At 43.9% G+C, this 16,150-nt stretch overlaps 1 protein-coding gene across 1 annotated transcript in view; it reads right to left on the bottom strand.

Moving 5' to 3' along the window:
- LOC137615334 (DNA repair nuclease APEX1-like) overlaps nucleotides 1-16,150 on the bottom strand; it is a 63,876-nt gene that overhangs the window by 32,296 nt on the left and 15,430 nt on the right. Inside the window, exons 2-4 of the mRNA XM_068345132.1 lie at nucleotides 12,946-13,083; nucleotides 8,898-9,027; nucleotides 740-883 (exon numbers count right to left, since the gene is read on the bottom strand). Coding sequence (XP_068201233.1) covers nucleotides 740-883; nucleotides 8,898-9,027; nucleotides 12,946-13,083 — 412 coding nt within the window. The remainder of the gene's footprint in view (nucleotides 1-739; nucleotides 884-8,897; nucleotides 9,028-12,945; nucleotides 13,084-16,150) is intronic.

The following is a 16,150-nucleotide window of genomic DNA, read 5'->3' as shown; positions in this document are numbered from 1 at the left end:
CCAAGTTGTCTGTGTGTTCTCCTTATCATTGACGTTTGTTTTGCTTCAATCAAAACTGCATTCCAAAATTATTTGTTTATTTCTTTATAGTTTTAACTTTAGTTATAGATACCAGTTTTATGTTTCTGTGACAGATCATTATAGGATTTACATTTAAAAATTGGAAGAAAGAAGTTAAAAGCCAAAACCTACTGGAATTTTTGTTCAATAACATAATGTGCTTGTACGGAGTGGGAACTTTCCTGAGCAGTGGAGGCATACCATGACGTCGCAAGAAGAGCATGGCTTATTTTGCCCAAATAGATTGCAGCGACTATAGTAACCGTATTTCATTTTGCCTTGCTTCAGTATCACCCACCATAATTCATATTTCTCTATGTTGAAAACTGATAGTTTATGCTTCTGCTCCTTTATATCATAAATGAACATTCGTAAATATACATACTGTATATTTCTTCTTGTCAATCAATATTTCCAAAACTTTCCTAAAGGGTACTGGGAGAGGGAAACTTCTATTTTAAGATTAGGAAAGCTCCTTTTCCATAGTTATTAGCATGTGACCGACAAGTATGATTCACCAAAATAATAAAAGTTCTATTTATCAAATAAATTAATGAAAAGCGCTTGAATATTCAAGTGGAAAATATAAAATGAAACAAAAATGTTTGAAAAAGAGCAGTAATTGTTTCATCACCTAATAATTAAAGAAATATATAAAGCACAATATATTAATACTTACAAGTAGTAACCATGAAAAATTTTTCATATTCTGCAATTATGCAGCGGCCTTCGTCATCATGGGTCTCATCACCAATTCCATAAGTTACATTAATAGGTTCCAGTTTAGAAAATAATGCTACCCCAGAATAGCCATCCTGTTTTGCTGGAAAAAAAAAACACAAGGCTAAGTTATTCAAAAAAATTTCTAGATGGGTTTAAAAGCTGCAAATAATTTAGTGTATATATACAAGCCATCCATCATTAAAGGCACATTACAAATGTTGAACATTATTTCCCAGACACCTTAATATACTTCTCATTGTTACGTAATAAAAGTGAAGCTTAATAAAAAAATTTACTCTAAAGAAATGTCACCCACATGAGTAAAATATACAATAAACGATACACTGCACATGATAGAAAAGTAAAAATGTTATTTTCATTAGTAAAATAAATTTTTGAATATACTGTACTTACCCGATGATCATGTAGCTGTCAACTCTGTTGCCCGACAGAAATCTACGGTCGGGATACGCCAGCGATCGCTATACAGGTGGGGGTGTACCAACAGCGCCATCTGTGAGCAGGTACTCAAGTACTTCTTGTCAACAAGAACTCAATTTTTTCCTCGGTCCACTGGTTCTCTATGGGGAGGAAGGGCGGGTCCTTAAATTCATGATCATCGGGTAAGTATACTCAAAAATTTATTTTACTAATGAAAATAAAATTTTTCAATATTAATCTTACCCGATGATCATGTAGCTGATTCACACCCAGGGTGGTGGGTGGAGACCAGCATACATGTTAACATTAGAAGCTAAGTATCCCGTATTTCATTTTATTAGTTATTCAAAAATAACATAAAATAAATAAGTACCTGGTAAGGAAGACGACTTGAACCATTACTCTGCCTTTATTAAGTACGTCTTCCTTACTGAGCGTAGCGGTCCTCTTAGGATGCTGAACGACTCTTAGGTGCTGAAGTATAAAGGGCTGCAACCCATACTAAAGGACCTCATCACAACCTCTAACCTCGGTGCTTCTCAAGAAAGAATTGACCACCCGCCAAAACAACAAGGATGCGGAAGGCTTCTTAGCCGACCGTACAACCCATAAAAAGTATTCAAGAGAAAGGTTAAAAAGGTTATGGGATTATGGGAATGTAGTGGCTGAGCCCTCACCTACTACTGCACTCGCTGCTACGAATGGTCCCAGGGTGTAACAGTTCTCGTAAAGAGACTGGACATCTTTGAGATAGAATGATGCGAACACTGACTTGTTTCTCCAATAGGTTGCATCCATAACACTCTGCAGAGAACGGTTCTGTTTGAAGGCCACTGAAGTAGCCACAGTTCTCACTTCATGTGGCCTTACCTTCAGCAAAGCAAGGTCTTCTTCCTTCAGATGAGAATGTGCTTCCCTAATCAGAAGCCTGATGTAGTAAGAAACTGAGTTCTTAGACATTGGAAGAGAAGGCTTCTTGATAGCACACCATAAGGCTTCTGATTGTTCTCGTAAAGGTTTTGACCTTTTTAGATAGTACCTAAGAGCTCTAACTGGGCAAAGTACTCTCTCCAGTTCGTTCCCCACCAAGTTGGACAGGCTTGGGATCTCGAACGACTTAGGCCAAGGATGTGAAGGAAGCTCGTTTTTTAGCAAAAAACCGAGCTGCAAGGAACATGTAGCCGTCTCAGATGTGAAAACTATGTTCCTGCTGAAGGCGTGGATCTCACTTACTCTTTTAGCTGTTGCCAAGCACACGAGGAAAAGAGTTTTTAAGGTGAGGTCCTAAAAAGAGGCTGATTGGAGAGGTTCAAATCTTGATGACATAAGGAACCTTAGGACCACGTCTAGATTCCAGCCTGGAGTGGACAACCGACGTTCCTTTGAGGTCTCAAAAGACCTAAGGAGGTCCTGTAGATCTTTGCTGGTGGAAAGATCCAAGCCTCTGTGGCGGAAAACCGCTGCCAACATACTTCTGTAACCCTTGATCGTAGGAGCTGAAAGGGATCTTACGTTCCTTAGAAGTAACAGGAAGTCAGCAATCTGGGTTACAGTGGTACTGATTGAGGAAACTGCATTGGCCTTGCACCAGCTTCGGAAGACTTCCCATTAGACTGATAGACTCTGAGAGTGGATGTCCTCCTTGCTTTGGCAATCGCTCTGGCTGCCTCCTTCGAAAAGCCTCTAGCTATTGAGAGTCTTTCGATAGTCTGAAGACAGTCAGACGAAGAGCGTGGAGGTTTGGGTGTACCTTCTTTACGTGAGGTTGACGTAGAAGGTCCACTCTTAGAGGAAGAGTCCTGGGAATGTCGACCAGCCATTGCAGTACCTCTGTGAACCATTCTCTCGCGGGCCAGAGGGGAGCAACCAACGTCAGCCGTGTCCCTTTGTGAGAGGCGAACTTTTGAAGTACCCTGTTGACAATCTTGAACGGCGGGAATGCATACAGGTCGAGATGGGACCAATCCAGCAGAAAAGCATCCACGTGAACTGCTGCTGGGTCTGGAATCGGAGAACAATACAACGGGAGCCTCTAGGTCATCGAGGTAGCGAACAGATCTATGGTAGGCTGACCCCACAGGGCCCAAAGTCTGCTGCCAACATTCTTGTGAAGGGTCCACTCTGTGGGGATGACCTGACCCTTCCGGCTGAGGCGATCTGCCATGACATTCATATCGCCCTGAATGAACCTCGTTACCAGCGTGAGCTTTCGGTCTTTTGACCAGATGAGGAGGTCCCTTGCGATCTAGAACAACTTCCTCGAATGAGTCCCTCCCTGCTTGGAGATGTAAGCCAAGGCTGTAGTGTTGTCGGAGTCCACCTCCACCACCTTGTTTAGCTGGAGGGACTTGAAATTTATCAAGGCCAGATGAACCGCCAATAACTCCTTGCAATTGATGTGAAGTGTCCTTTGCTCCTGATTCCATGTTCCCGAGCATTCCTGTCCGTCCAATGTCGCACCCCAGCCCGTGTCTGATGCGTCCGAGAAGAGACGGCGGTCGGGGTTCTGAACAGCCAAAGGTAGACCTTCCTTGAGAAGAAAGCTGTTCTTCCACCACGTTAGAGTAGACCTCATCTCTTCGGAAACAGGAACTGAGACCGTCTCTAGCGTCATGTCCTTTATCCAGTGAGCAGCTAGATGATACTGAAGGGGGCGGAGGAGGAGTCTCCCTAACTCGATGAACAGGGCCAGAGATGAAAGTGTCCCTGTTAGACTCATCCACTGCCTGACTGAGCATCGGTTCCTTCTCAGCATGCTCCGGATGCATTCTAGGGCTTGGTTGATCCTTGGGGCCGACGGAAAAGCCCGAAAAGCTCGACTCTGAATCTCCATACCCAGGTAGACAATGGTCTGGGATGGGACGAGCTGGGACTTCTCTAAATTGACCAGGAGGCCCAGTTCCTTGGTCAGATCCATAGTCCATCTGAGATTCTCCAGACAGCGACGACTTGTGGGAGCTCTTAAAAGCCAGTCGTCTGACGGAGCCGGACACAAGATCATGGTACTGCTGCAGTCTGTGAACTGTCAACCATGGGGAAGCGAGGAAGTACAGCGACAACCAGAAACTGTCTAGACTGTCTGGGTAGTACAGACAACTCCTTATCGGGTTGCTGAGGATGCCGCACTGCATCACAACAAGTCACCTCTGCTGGTTGTTGAACGTCTTCCCAGTGACACACTGACTCCGTAAAATAAAATCCTCTATCAAGGACTAAGCTTGGACTGCATGTCTTGCAACAAAGCTCAAGGTCTATGGGAGCAGGTGTGGCAACAGACGGGGTTAGCGACTGAAGCGGAACCATTTACCCTCCCTGGAAGCATGCTATGCTTAAATAAAAGTCCAAAGGAGGCTAAGCAGCTTAAGGCTCCTCTCCAAATGACAGAGTCCTCAAGGGAATATCAGAAGGAGGGAGAACAGCACTTTCTCATCTACAGGAACCATATCCGAGAAAAGCTAAGTTCTCTCAGAGAGGGTTTCACTGGTGCAAAAGCAGCAGACCAGAAGGCAACGTTATGAAACTGCTTGACAGTCTGTGAACTGTCAAAAACTGAACTGTCAACCACAACAGGAGCGTGAGGACATACAGCACTGGTGTATAAGTAGCAGACCAGAAGGCAACGTCATGTAACTGTATGACAGTTTGTGAGTTGGCAACAACCAAAGTTGTGTGGGGAAGCCTCAACTCCTGCCTGACTAGTTTGCTGCTGGCGAGTGGCGGTAACCACAGTGTGTTGCGGAGGCTGACATACCGTGTCAAAACACGGCAGCTTGTGGTAGCTCCCACACGGCAACGGAGTGCTCTGTGTGTGGGAGTCTGCTGGTGCGTGGGAGGGGCTGCGGTGGGTTGAGGAGCATGCGGTATGGTATGCAGAGCATGCTGTAAGGTATGCAGAGCATGCTGTAAGGTATGCAGAGCCTGCCGTAAGGTATGCAGAGCATGCTGTAAGGTATGCAGAGCATGCTGTAAGGTATGCAGAGCCTGCTGTAAGGTATGCAGAGCATGCTGTAAGGTATGCAGAGCCTGCTGTAAGGTATGCAGAGCCTGCTGCATGGTAAGCAGCTCATGCTGCATGGTATGCGGCTCATGCTGCATGGCATGCGGCTCATGCCGCATGGGATGCGGCTCATGCTGTAAGGCATGCGGCTCATGCTGCATGGTATGCGGCTGATGCCGCATGGGATGCGGCTCATGCTGCATGGTATGCGGCTCATGCTGCATGGTATGCGGCTCATGCTGCATGGTATGCGGAGAATGCTGTAAGGTCTGCAGAGCATGCTGCATGGGCTGAGGAGAATGCCGCATAGTGCTGGAACCCGGCAACTCCTGATGCGGCAGCTCACGCATGTTAGCAGATGGTGCAGCAAGAACATGCGTCTGGCAGGGTGGACTGCGCATTGGTGGTGGAGCTCTCACAGGTGGAGGGTGGGAGCAGGCAGCCGCAGTATCTGCTGAGCGCACAACCTCGGCGGGTTGTAGGTTAACAGGTGCATTGTCAACCTTCCAGCATGAAACTCCTGCATGAAGGAGCAAGCTGAGACTGTATAGTCTGAAGCATGGACCACTAGGGTCTATGAAAGACAACAACAAACGGAGCTACTGTCCGTTGTGACTGAGGGTCTAAAACAGCTGGTGCGGCAACAGACGGAGTTACTGCCTGTTGCGGTACCACCTTGCCTCTCTTGGGAGGTGTGCAGTTGTCGTACTGCAGCGAGTCCGAACTGACCCCGTGGCTACACCTAGGCCGTTGGACTTGCGCGGAAGGGACCGACTTGCAGTTAAAAGCTGCAAGATTTGGTCCATGGTTTCTGCTAGAAACCTCTTCCGCAGACGAGGAATAAATGGGCTCTCTCGTCTTTGTGTGGGTGGGGTGATCCCGTCGGCAACGTGTGTAGATACACCCGAAACCACGGAGGGAAACGTCTGTTCGTCGATCAAGGCCTGTGAAACCCATAAGTCCTTCGACATTACTTCTCCCCTGGGCTTGGGAGCTTGTAAGAGGTATCGGACTAGGTGAACAACTGGCACGAACAAACGAACCCTCGAACGCAACACTGTAACACTTTGCGCATATCACTTTATCACTTTTGATTTTCTGTTTGCACTTATTTCACTGAACTCGAAACTTTAAGTGGTTTGTACCTGAAACACGCAATCCTATCCTTCATTAAAAGGTAGTAATTGCGAAAACAGTATTACAATGTAACAGAAAAACATAATGAAAGATAAAGAATTCAGTGGCTGGAAAAGAGACTAAACACTAGATCAAATAAACTACGTTTAAAATCTCTCACCGCATAAAGCCTGGGAACAAGAATAAAACTCTAGAAACGTTTTACTTTCTTCCCCTATACTGTAGCGACTAGGGAGAAGAGCAAAAAACGAGAACAACGTTACCCGCTTGAACGAAACGTTTATCCTCCTCTCTCTCTCTCCCTCCGTCTCTCTCTCTCTCTCTCTCTCTCTCTCTCTCTCTCTCTCTCTCTCTCTCTCTCTCTCTCTCTCTCTCTCTCTCTCTCTGACTTAGAACCTGAGAGATGAGCCCAATTATATATATCGTTAAAACATATTATTTGTTAAAGGAAAAAAACTGAAAGGTTTTCCAAATAAAAAGTTCCTTTATTAGAATTAAAACCATTTAAGCTAAGAAAGAATGAACGAAACGCTAGAATCGGTTTACTTTTACTGCAACGTGAAACCGTGAAATACTCTCTCTCTCTATCGTAACGATAGAGCGCAAGTTGAACGTTCTGAACGTCAACAACTGCGGAGACAAAACAAAACGTTAGTTCAACTTTGAAAACAGTACGAGACTATCAAAGAAATTCTTTCAAAAACATTTAAATTAAAATAGCATAAATTCTTAACAGGAAAAACGATATGACGGGCTCAATGTTAATTAACTTCGGTTCCAAGTAATGACCGCCTACTATTAGGAAAGGTCGCAAATAAACAAACATAAAAATTAATTTTTATAAGTTTATAATAAATGGAAGTTAATCGAAGAGGCCTATAAAAGGCGGAGAGATATAAAATAAATCTATAACTTTGATAAGCAAAATTAAGAAAGAGAGTCTAAACTCTCTTCGACACCAACACTTCCGTCTAAGGGAAGGGTCGGCCATTTAAAAGTGAAAGAGAGTCCATACTCTCTTCGTCACCATAATTAAATCAAATTAATTCCAAAAGCTTGCTAAGCTAATGATAAAGCTTCCTGAATAGCGAAGGCTAAACTCTAGAGCAAATACATCACCAAATCGTGAACAATAACTCCAGAATCAACAGCGTATCCAAGTAGGTCTAGCCGGTGGCACGACAGAGGAAAAATTGAGTTCTTGTTGACAAGAAGTACTTGAGTACCTGCTCACAGATGACGCTGTTGGTACACCCCCACCTGTATAGCGATCGCTGGCGTATCCCGACCGTAGATTTCTGTCGGGCAACAGAGTCGACAGCTACATGATCATCGGGTAAGATTAATATTGAAAATTAAGAAACAATTATAAGGATATGAGAAAATTAAAAAAAAAGAAAAATGCATTATTGATCAATCAAAAAAATCCTTTATCTTTACAAATTACATCATGTACAATATTCTGAGGGGAGCCATTAACATACATCCTAGACAATCCAAAACTCTGTGCAATGCTACATATTGAAATTTCTAACTTCTAAGGGGTACTTCATATAGACATGGTTAGGTTAGCCAAAAGAAAAAGTGGTGAATTATCACTAATGTGTGTGTGTGGAGGTACTCAGTTACCCTGGATACCATCTCCAATCTCCCACTAACTAGTGAAGTGAATGGGTGGTTGCCATCGCACATTAAAGTCTTAATGGCTAATCTTCCAGCTTTGCCAAAAGATAATCCCTATTAAATAGCATTCGGTTTGTTAATGACAGAACAAATAAAAAATCTGCTAATATATACTGCCTACATTAATCACATTCCTAGAACTCCATTTCCTTATTACTACTAGCAAAGCTACAACCCTCGTTGGAAAAGCATAATACTAGCACATGGGCTCCAACAGGGAAAATAGCCCAGTGAGAAAAGGAAATAGGGAAATAGAAAACATCCTTTAAGTCTATAAGTAATGAATAAAAAATATAAAATACTTCAAGATCAGTAGACATTAAAACAGATTAGGCACATATGAATTATAAAACCAGACTGTCAATCTGTTCAACAAAAAAGCATTTGCATAAAGTTTGAACTTCTGAAGTTCCACCGAATCAGCTACATGACCAAGAAGATCTCGTCACAGCTGGGAAACACTTCTAAAATAGATTAATGTTGTGCATTGTGCTTTTCCCATACAGTATCATGGTAATCTTTGAATTTTTATAACAGATAAATAACACAAAGTGGAAAAAGGTGAAGAAGTAAAAGGTTTAGAGGATTAAAAGCAAAAAGATATTAACTATAAAGTACTGGACTTGTGATCCTATATATTCTAAGTAAATACCTGGGGAACAAGACTAAAGCTGTTCACAGACCAACAGAATCAAAGAGTGAGGTTATTGGTTGAGACACACCTGAGGATCTATCTATAGGGTGCATGCAGAGAAAGACTACCTTGATCTTCTGTCTTAAACTAATGGCCCACAAATATACTGATACAATATATGATTAATGGAATCTAAAAGAAACAAATATACAATAGTATTACCTGGCATGAAATAGCTCTTGTACCCTTTCATATTCTTCACTTCATCTGGCATTTTTGCATTGGAGCACTTAATTTCTTGCAGACATACAATATCAGGATCTTCCAATTCAAACACAGACAGACCATCTTTCTGTAAAAGGGAAAATAGAAATACTGTCAAACATTGATTAAACTGAATGATCCATTAAAACAAACTGTCAACTACTGACCAAACAAAATAACATTAAAAGTTTAATTAAAAATAATATATTACATGCCATTTCAAAAATTTTGAGCAAGACCCAATTGTTATCTACTTAGACCATCTGAAATGAGAAAATCTGACCATTGTTACTTTATTGACGTGAGAATAGAGCAACTTTTCCTTCCGTTATAAGCAATGCAGATTTTCAAATAATTGTTCTTTCACAAGTTGAAATCTATGTTAATTATCACACACTGTGCAATGAACTGTAAGTAAACAGAGAGGTTTGTACAACACATAGTTATGAAAAACTTTATAGGATATTTATGCTCATTACTGATCTCAACATTCTTGATCATTAATGACTAGTAATCATCAAGTATCAATAATTTGTGTATCAAGCAAATATGCCATATATGTATTGGTGACATTGCCTGTCATGTAGCCATACTTTACATCTAAGGAAATATGACACTTACAACATGCAGTACTTCAATCTGTTCAGTCACCAAGCCTCAATCTTCTGTAATAACAAGAGTTGGAAATGTGAACATCAATGACTATGGAGTAACAGTAAGATATACTCCAGTCATGGTATGAACACATTAGCAGACCAAAATTTAAAACTGCAGCATTCAGGACAGCAAGTTAAGCATCAGTATGGCCGTGTATAACACACAGCTTCAGACATCATCAATGAGGCAGCAAGAAAACTAGAAGGGTGCAGCACATTCTTAATTAATGGGGCCGAAGAACTCAAGACCACAGGATCCAGGTCTTTCGGAACCAATTTATAAGTCTCCATGTAAACAACCTCCCTCAGAGATCTCGAGCCTCTACTGGTCCTTGGGTGTATTGAATCCCCTGGAGGAGGGGTATACGCTCGCTAACCACTACTCTTCTTCCTAGGCTTGATAGGAATGAGACCTAATCTCTCCCAAGCAGGGTCAAGGCAGATGTCACAGGCCACAGAACACTGGTATTGTTCATATCTGGAAGACCTCTGCATGGGAGGCTACAATACAAGAAGTAGGGGTTGTTGGTCACTCCTACGTCTAGGGTCAGACAGAGGAGAACTCTTTTGCGAGGAACTCAAGACTCTCAGAGGAATCCTTGGAGTGCTTCTATGTGCTGCAGGGAGAGCTTAGGCTGGTCCTGCTTAACTGCCAGGACAAGGTTTTAGAACTAGGACTTTTCCTTTGAAAAGGTCACTGTTTTTCAAAGCAGTACTCCCCTGCTTCCTCTGAAGAGAATGCTCAAAACGGGTAACTTGATAAGGAGCGCGCATATGGCCCTTGGAGACCTTTGACAAGCAGGTGAACGACGATCATGTGCTGGAGATCGACGGGCAGGTGATCGTGAAGCAAGAGAACGGCGAGAAGGCGAGCGTAGCGATGGCGAGCGACACATTGGCGAGCGTGTGAAGGAGACTCTAGAGAGTAGCGATGAAAAGACAAGTAGCGCGTCAGCGAACAATGCATTGACTGGAATTCTGGCAACTAAATTGCCATATAGCTGTAGTGTTAGACAGCACTGAATTTAATTCTCTAAGAACTAGAAAATGAGGGGAGCGGTAACTCCATGGGGTTGTGCCTTCCAATGACAGGGGAGGAACAAATTCAACGAATCTGCCTCCAAAACCATGTCCAAGACCCATTTGCTGCTGGAGACTGCATAACTAGCACAGTTCCTATCCATGCTAGGTCGGCTCGTGAGGTAGTCCTGTGCTATGCATGAAACAAGGGAGGAGGTAGCAGCCGAAGCTGCAACCTGGACCTTGAGGCACATGGCACGTAAGCCATTCAGTACTAGGAACGAAGCGTAGGTGAAGAATTTATGTTCGTGAGGGATGAACGTTCGTGAATGTCACGGATTCGATGAAAGAAAACTGGCCTCATGAATGCAGGTTCTTCGAAGTTTGCAAAAGGGATGAAAACCTCGGGAACTGAAGCAACCCTGTTTGAGAGAAAAAATTAAAACTCAAAAGGCGAGAGGGGTATAAGCGCCAAGGTTAGCCCTCGTGCATTAGCCCAGTAGTCAATGGAGAGTGCTGGGTTAGGTTTCCAAAAGGAAATCCGTGTTGAAGTCCTTCAACTCTATGTGGGGAGGGCTACCGAAGTAGAGTAGTCCCAAGAGAAAAGACGGTCTATGTTGTCTAAATGGGGGTACTCTCCGAAGAGAGACTTGGGAGCAGCACCTTCAATTCTACGTAGGAGGGCTACCAAAGTAGCTTAAGCCTAAGAGAGAGGTGAGAAGATGATCATTTTTTCAAGATGAGAGTACTCTACAAGGAGAGACTCTAGGGATGCCCATGCTTCAATGAAGCGAGGGTCTCCAACGTAACGGATTGTTCCGGAAGCGTCTTTACCACGGAGGCAAAGTATCCCAGGCTAAACCATTAGATGGGAAGTGGTTGCTGGTTTTAAAAGCAACCTAGAGGAACTGACTAGTGACAATCCTGAGCAGGTTCAGTGATGATCACGAGTCGGTGAACAGCGAACGGCAAACAAGCGCACAGCAGACTAGTGAACGACAAGCAAGCGAACGTAAAGATGACGAGCGGTGAGCTGTCACATTGAGAGACGACGAATGATTAGTTGTCGAATGGTGATCGGCGCAATCAGAAAGAAGCTGAAGATCGTCTAGCCATTGAATCAGCAATTGGCGAGCTGGTGAATCAGAGATCTGGTGAGCTGGCAATTGTTTAGCTTGTTTTTGCCTGAGGAACGAAGCTGAAGAATGCTTCTGAATTCTGAAGGGATTACCCGCAGCACTCCGAGGAGTTCCGAACAGCTACTGCTGCGGAAGTTCAGGACTGCAGCAAGCGTAGGCAAAGATGACAAAGGCTGGAAAGGACATCTGGCTTCGCACTCCTACGTCGGCTGCTGGCACTTAGAAAAACAAAGAATTAAAAATTCTTCCTCCCCCAGGAGGAAAACCTAACCCATGCACGGGAGAGGTTTCCTCTGAGAGGCGCAGTAATCTAAAGCGGCGTCAGCGAAGAGGAGTAAAACCAAAGTCCAACTTGGGTAGGCCGCAAGAGGTCTTCCCTCCGATGAACTCGCAGGGAGCAAGCGACGTCAACATCCAAACGGAGGAGAAAAGACGTCTCCCTAAGGCAGAGGCCAGGTCACTGCTTGAAGAAGTAGGGGAGGCCAACAGCCTACAGTTGTACAACCTTAAAGGAGAAGAGACCGCAGAGGTTTCTCTGCCTTCAAGAAAGGCCACACACATTGAAAAAAAAAAAAAAAAAAAACAGCAACATTACACTGTAATGAAAAGAAAAACATCTATATATGCATATAAACATTACAATAATCTTAAAATATATAGAAACAATTAATAAGAAAAAAGCAAAAGAAAAGTCAAATGCCAGTAAAATCACTTGGCAGGAGTCAGAGATGGCACGTCTACTCTCTCCAAGCCAAAAGAAGAAAAGGGGATCAGAATACACCGGTGTGTGTGTGTGTGTGTGTGTGTGTGTGTGTGTGTGTGTGTGTGTGTGTGTGTGTGTGTGTGTGTGTGAAGGGTGGCTGGGTTCCCCCAGCTCCCCCTATCGCTAACTAGAGGTAGGTTAGTTCCACCTCGCTAAAAAAGTCTTGAGGCTAGTTTCAGCTTCGCCGAAAGGATAATTTCTATCAAATAGCGTTAGGTTTGTTAGTGACGGAACAATTATATTTTTAGATATTCATGGCTGTACATCATTTGAAAATAGTGTAAATAAACTAGAAACAAGCTTCAACGGCACTAACTGTAGATATTCGCAGTCAGGTCGTAGAAAAGACAATGGAATTTATAATAGGAAACATCAGAAAAATAAAAAAGTACAACTGTGTATCCAACCATCCACATTATTGTACTTACTTTCAACCAAGCTCGCAATCCATCAACATTCCAGGAAACAACCTTCAGGTTCCAAGGGTTACCATCCTTGGTTTTGGCATCGGAAGAGAAATCATCTTTTTTAACCTTCTTCTCCTTCTTTTCTACGTCATTTGACTCCTAAGAGACAAAGAAAGTGAAAGAGTAATAAATGCATTAAAATCTTATTTGTATACAGTAGTTTATTTTCAAATACCGAGTATCCAAATCTTAGAAATGGGACAATCGAGTGAATCTAGAAACCTAATCAATTGCTTTCCCATTACATTAATATACTTAAAAGAGCTGAGGCCTATACATTGCATTGGTGGTCTGCACATACAGCAAAGGTACTGTAATTCAAGTGTGGTTGCCATTCTGAATAGAGTAGATCCTTTGGCTTTGGTCTCCAAACCTTTATCAGATCAAACTTTTCTTTCAGGAATTTTGCATTTCTTCTCCCCCAACATTTCTGCCTATATTTGCTATTTTCCTATTCTTGATATTTTCAAATATTACCAATAATGATCATTTTACCCTTTTCTTTCATCAGCTATCCTATTCACATTTTTTCATAAACCTTTAGGAATTCAGGATTGTTATTCTAATTTTGAGTTGGTTTACCTAACCTATTATAGAATAGCTGCTTACAAGATTTTCAGCTTCCCAAAGTATTATTGAATTTGGTTTTGCATCTTTTAATATTTTCCTTTGTTGAAGTTCACTTATACCTCACATTAAAAGCAAACAATATAATTCTTTGTGTTTAGTTTTGCATCATTAAGCAGTGTTGTAATGTCCATGCTATAACCCTCATTACACTAATTAGCCCAGTTACCTAGTTTTAATGATCATTTCCTAACCACAATCAAAACATTCCTATATAAATTAAATATGACAAATTTGGAGATAATTTGTATTTTTCCTAACCATACAAACCTTAGCTATTTACATGTGGTATTACTTTCGGCGTAGCTGAAATGATGAGCCATTAGATTTTTAACGAGGGTTTACTACCCCCTCGCTAACTAGCGAGGGGGTAGGGGAGGGGTACCCAGCTACCCATCCCCCCTCACACACCGGTGAACTGATTCACTTCGCTTAGAAGTAGGAATTCACGGGAGACAGGGCTGGCGGGCAAGTATGTGCTAAGGTTTGTATGGTTAGGAAAAATACAAATTATTTCCGAATTTGTCATTTGTTCCGTAACCGAAATACAAACCACGCTATTTATATGGGGTGACTCAACCCTTAGGTAGGGTGGTAAGTCCCAGGCTTACCAGCTTTGGCTTTGCCCGGGGATTCAGGATCCGAGTGTGTAGCACTCAAGATAAGGAGTCCCTGCACCTCGCACGTGCGGCCTACATAAGCTAGTGTGTGAAGGAAAGAAGTGTGACTCGTCATAGGAAGTTGACCTGAAGTCCTTTAGATGGAAATCTAGGCTAGGACGTTCCCAATACCACCTCATCAGGGTATGGGGGTCGCGACAGTATTATATTAATACTAGGAACACAAGGAAGCATAGTTTACCTGCAGTGGTTTGAGGTCAGCTGCGCAGAGAACCCAGGATGCTGCTTTCCCCAAGAGAGGAGAGGATGAAGAAAAAAGTAAGGGCCAGACATACTTTTTCATTCATGCAGACTAAAACTGGGTAACAATGCCCTCACCCTTCTGCTACTTGTCCATTAAGGAGCCTGAGGTTAGACCAGCTGTTGTGCAGCCACCACAGGGCTGATAGAGAACGTATCGAGCCTCCTGTGGGTCACGTCCTGCAGGTAGCGAGCTGTGAAGGTCGTTTGACGCTTCCAGACCCCAGCTTGTAGAACCTGCGTCCCAGAGAAATTCCTCTTGAATGCCAGGGACATAGCGATGCCTCTGACATCGTGTGCTCTAGGGCGACGTGACGGAGGAGGGTCAGGATTCAGGGAATGGTGGATAACCCTGCGAATCCAAGCTGAGATGGTGTTCTTAGTGACCCTCCTCTTCGTCCTCCCTGTGCTCACAAACAGGGCTTGCACTCGAGGACGAACTGCAGCTGTTCTCTTCAGATAGAGCCTCAGACTCCTTACTGGGCACAGTAGGAGATGGTCTGGGTCATCTGTTACAGAACGGAGACTTGAAATCCTGAAGGCGTCGAACCGTGGGTCCGGAACTCCAGGATTCCGAGTCTTAGCAACAAACTCAGGGACGAACCCGAATGTTACCTCCCCCCATCCCCTTGAATGGGCGACGTCGTACGAGAGACCATGAAGTTCACTGACTCGCTTGGCCGAGGCCAAAGCAAGCAGGAACACCGTCTTCCAAGTCAGGTGACGATCAGAAGCCTGGCGTAATGGTTCGAACGGAGGTCTCTAAAGAGACCTGAGGACACGAACCACGTTCCATGGAGGGGGTCTCACTTCCGACTGACGGCAGGTAAGCTCGTAGCTTCGTATGAGTAGGGAAAGTTCCAGCGAGGAGGAAATGTCCATTCCTTTCAGCCTGAAGGCCAGGCTTAAGGCTGAGCGATAGCCTTTCACTGCCAAGACCGAAAGGCGCATTTCTTCACGCTATTGCTGGAATAGTGGCATCGAGGGGAGAGATACCCCTTCCACGACACCAACCACAGAAGACTCTCCACTTCGCCGCCTGGTAGACCCCTGCAGATGACTTTCGCAGGTGTCGAGACATCCTCTCCGCAACTTGTTGCGAAAAGCCTCTCTGTGAGGAGATGCTGGATAGTCTCCAGGCGTGAAGCCGAAGCGATGCTACGGCTTTGTGGAAGATGTTGCAGTGTGGTTGCTTGAGTAGCTCGTGTCGTGGAGGAAGCTCTCTCGGGAGTTTCGTCAGGAGCTGCAGAAGGTCCGAGAACCACTCTGCATGATGCCATAGCGGAGCTATTAGGATCATCGACAGGTTGACCGATAGTCTGGTCTTGTTGAGCACCCTTCTCATCGGACAGAACGGTGGGAAGGCGTAGACGTCAATGTTGTCCCACCATTGTTGGAAGGCATCTTGCCAGAGTGCCTTGGGGTCCGGGACTGGGGAACAGTAGAGCGGAAGCTTGAAATTCAAGGCTGTTGCGAACAGGTCCACCGTCGGGGAACCCCACAAAGTCAGGACTTTGTTGGCTACTAGAGGATCCAAAGACCATTCGGTACTCACTATCTGCTCTGCTCTGCTCAGACTGTCGGCGAGCACATTCCTCTTACCCGGAATGAAGCGAGCC

The sequence above is a fragment of the Palaemon carinicauda genome, chromosome 21 (assembly GCF_036898095.1).
Source record: "Palaemon carinicauda isolate YSFRI2023 chromosome 21, ASM3689809v2, whole genome shotgun sequence".
NCBI lineage: Eukaryota > Metazoa > Arthropoda > Malacostraca > Decapoda > Palaemonidae > Palaemon > Palaemon carinicauda.
The sequence above is the reverse complement of the archived record's forward strand: the minus strand, read 5'-3'. Positions and strand labels throughout refer to the sequence as shown.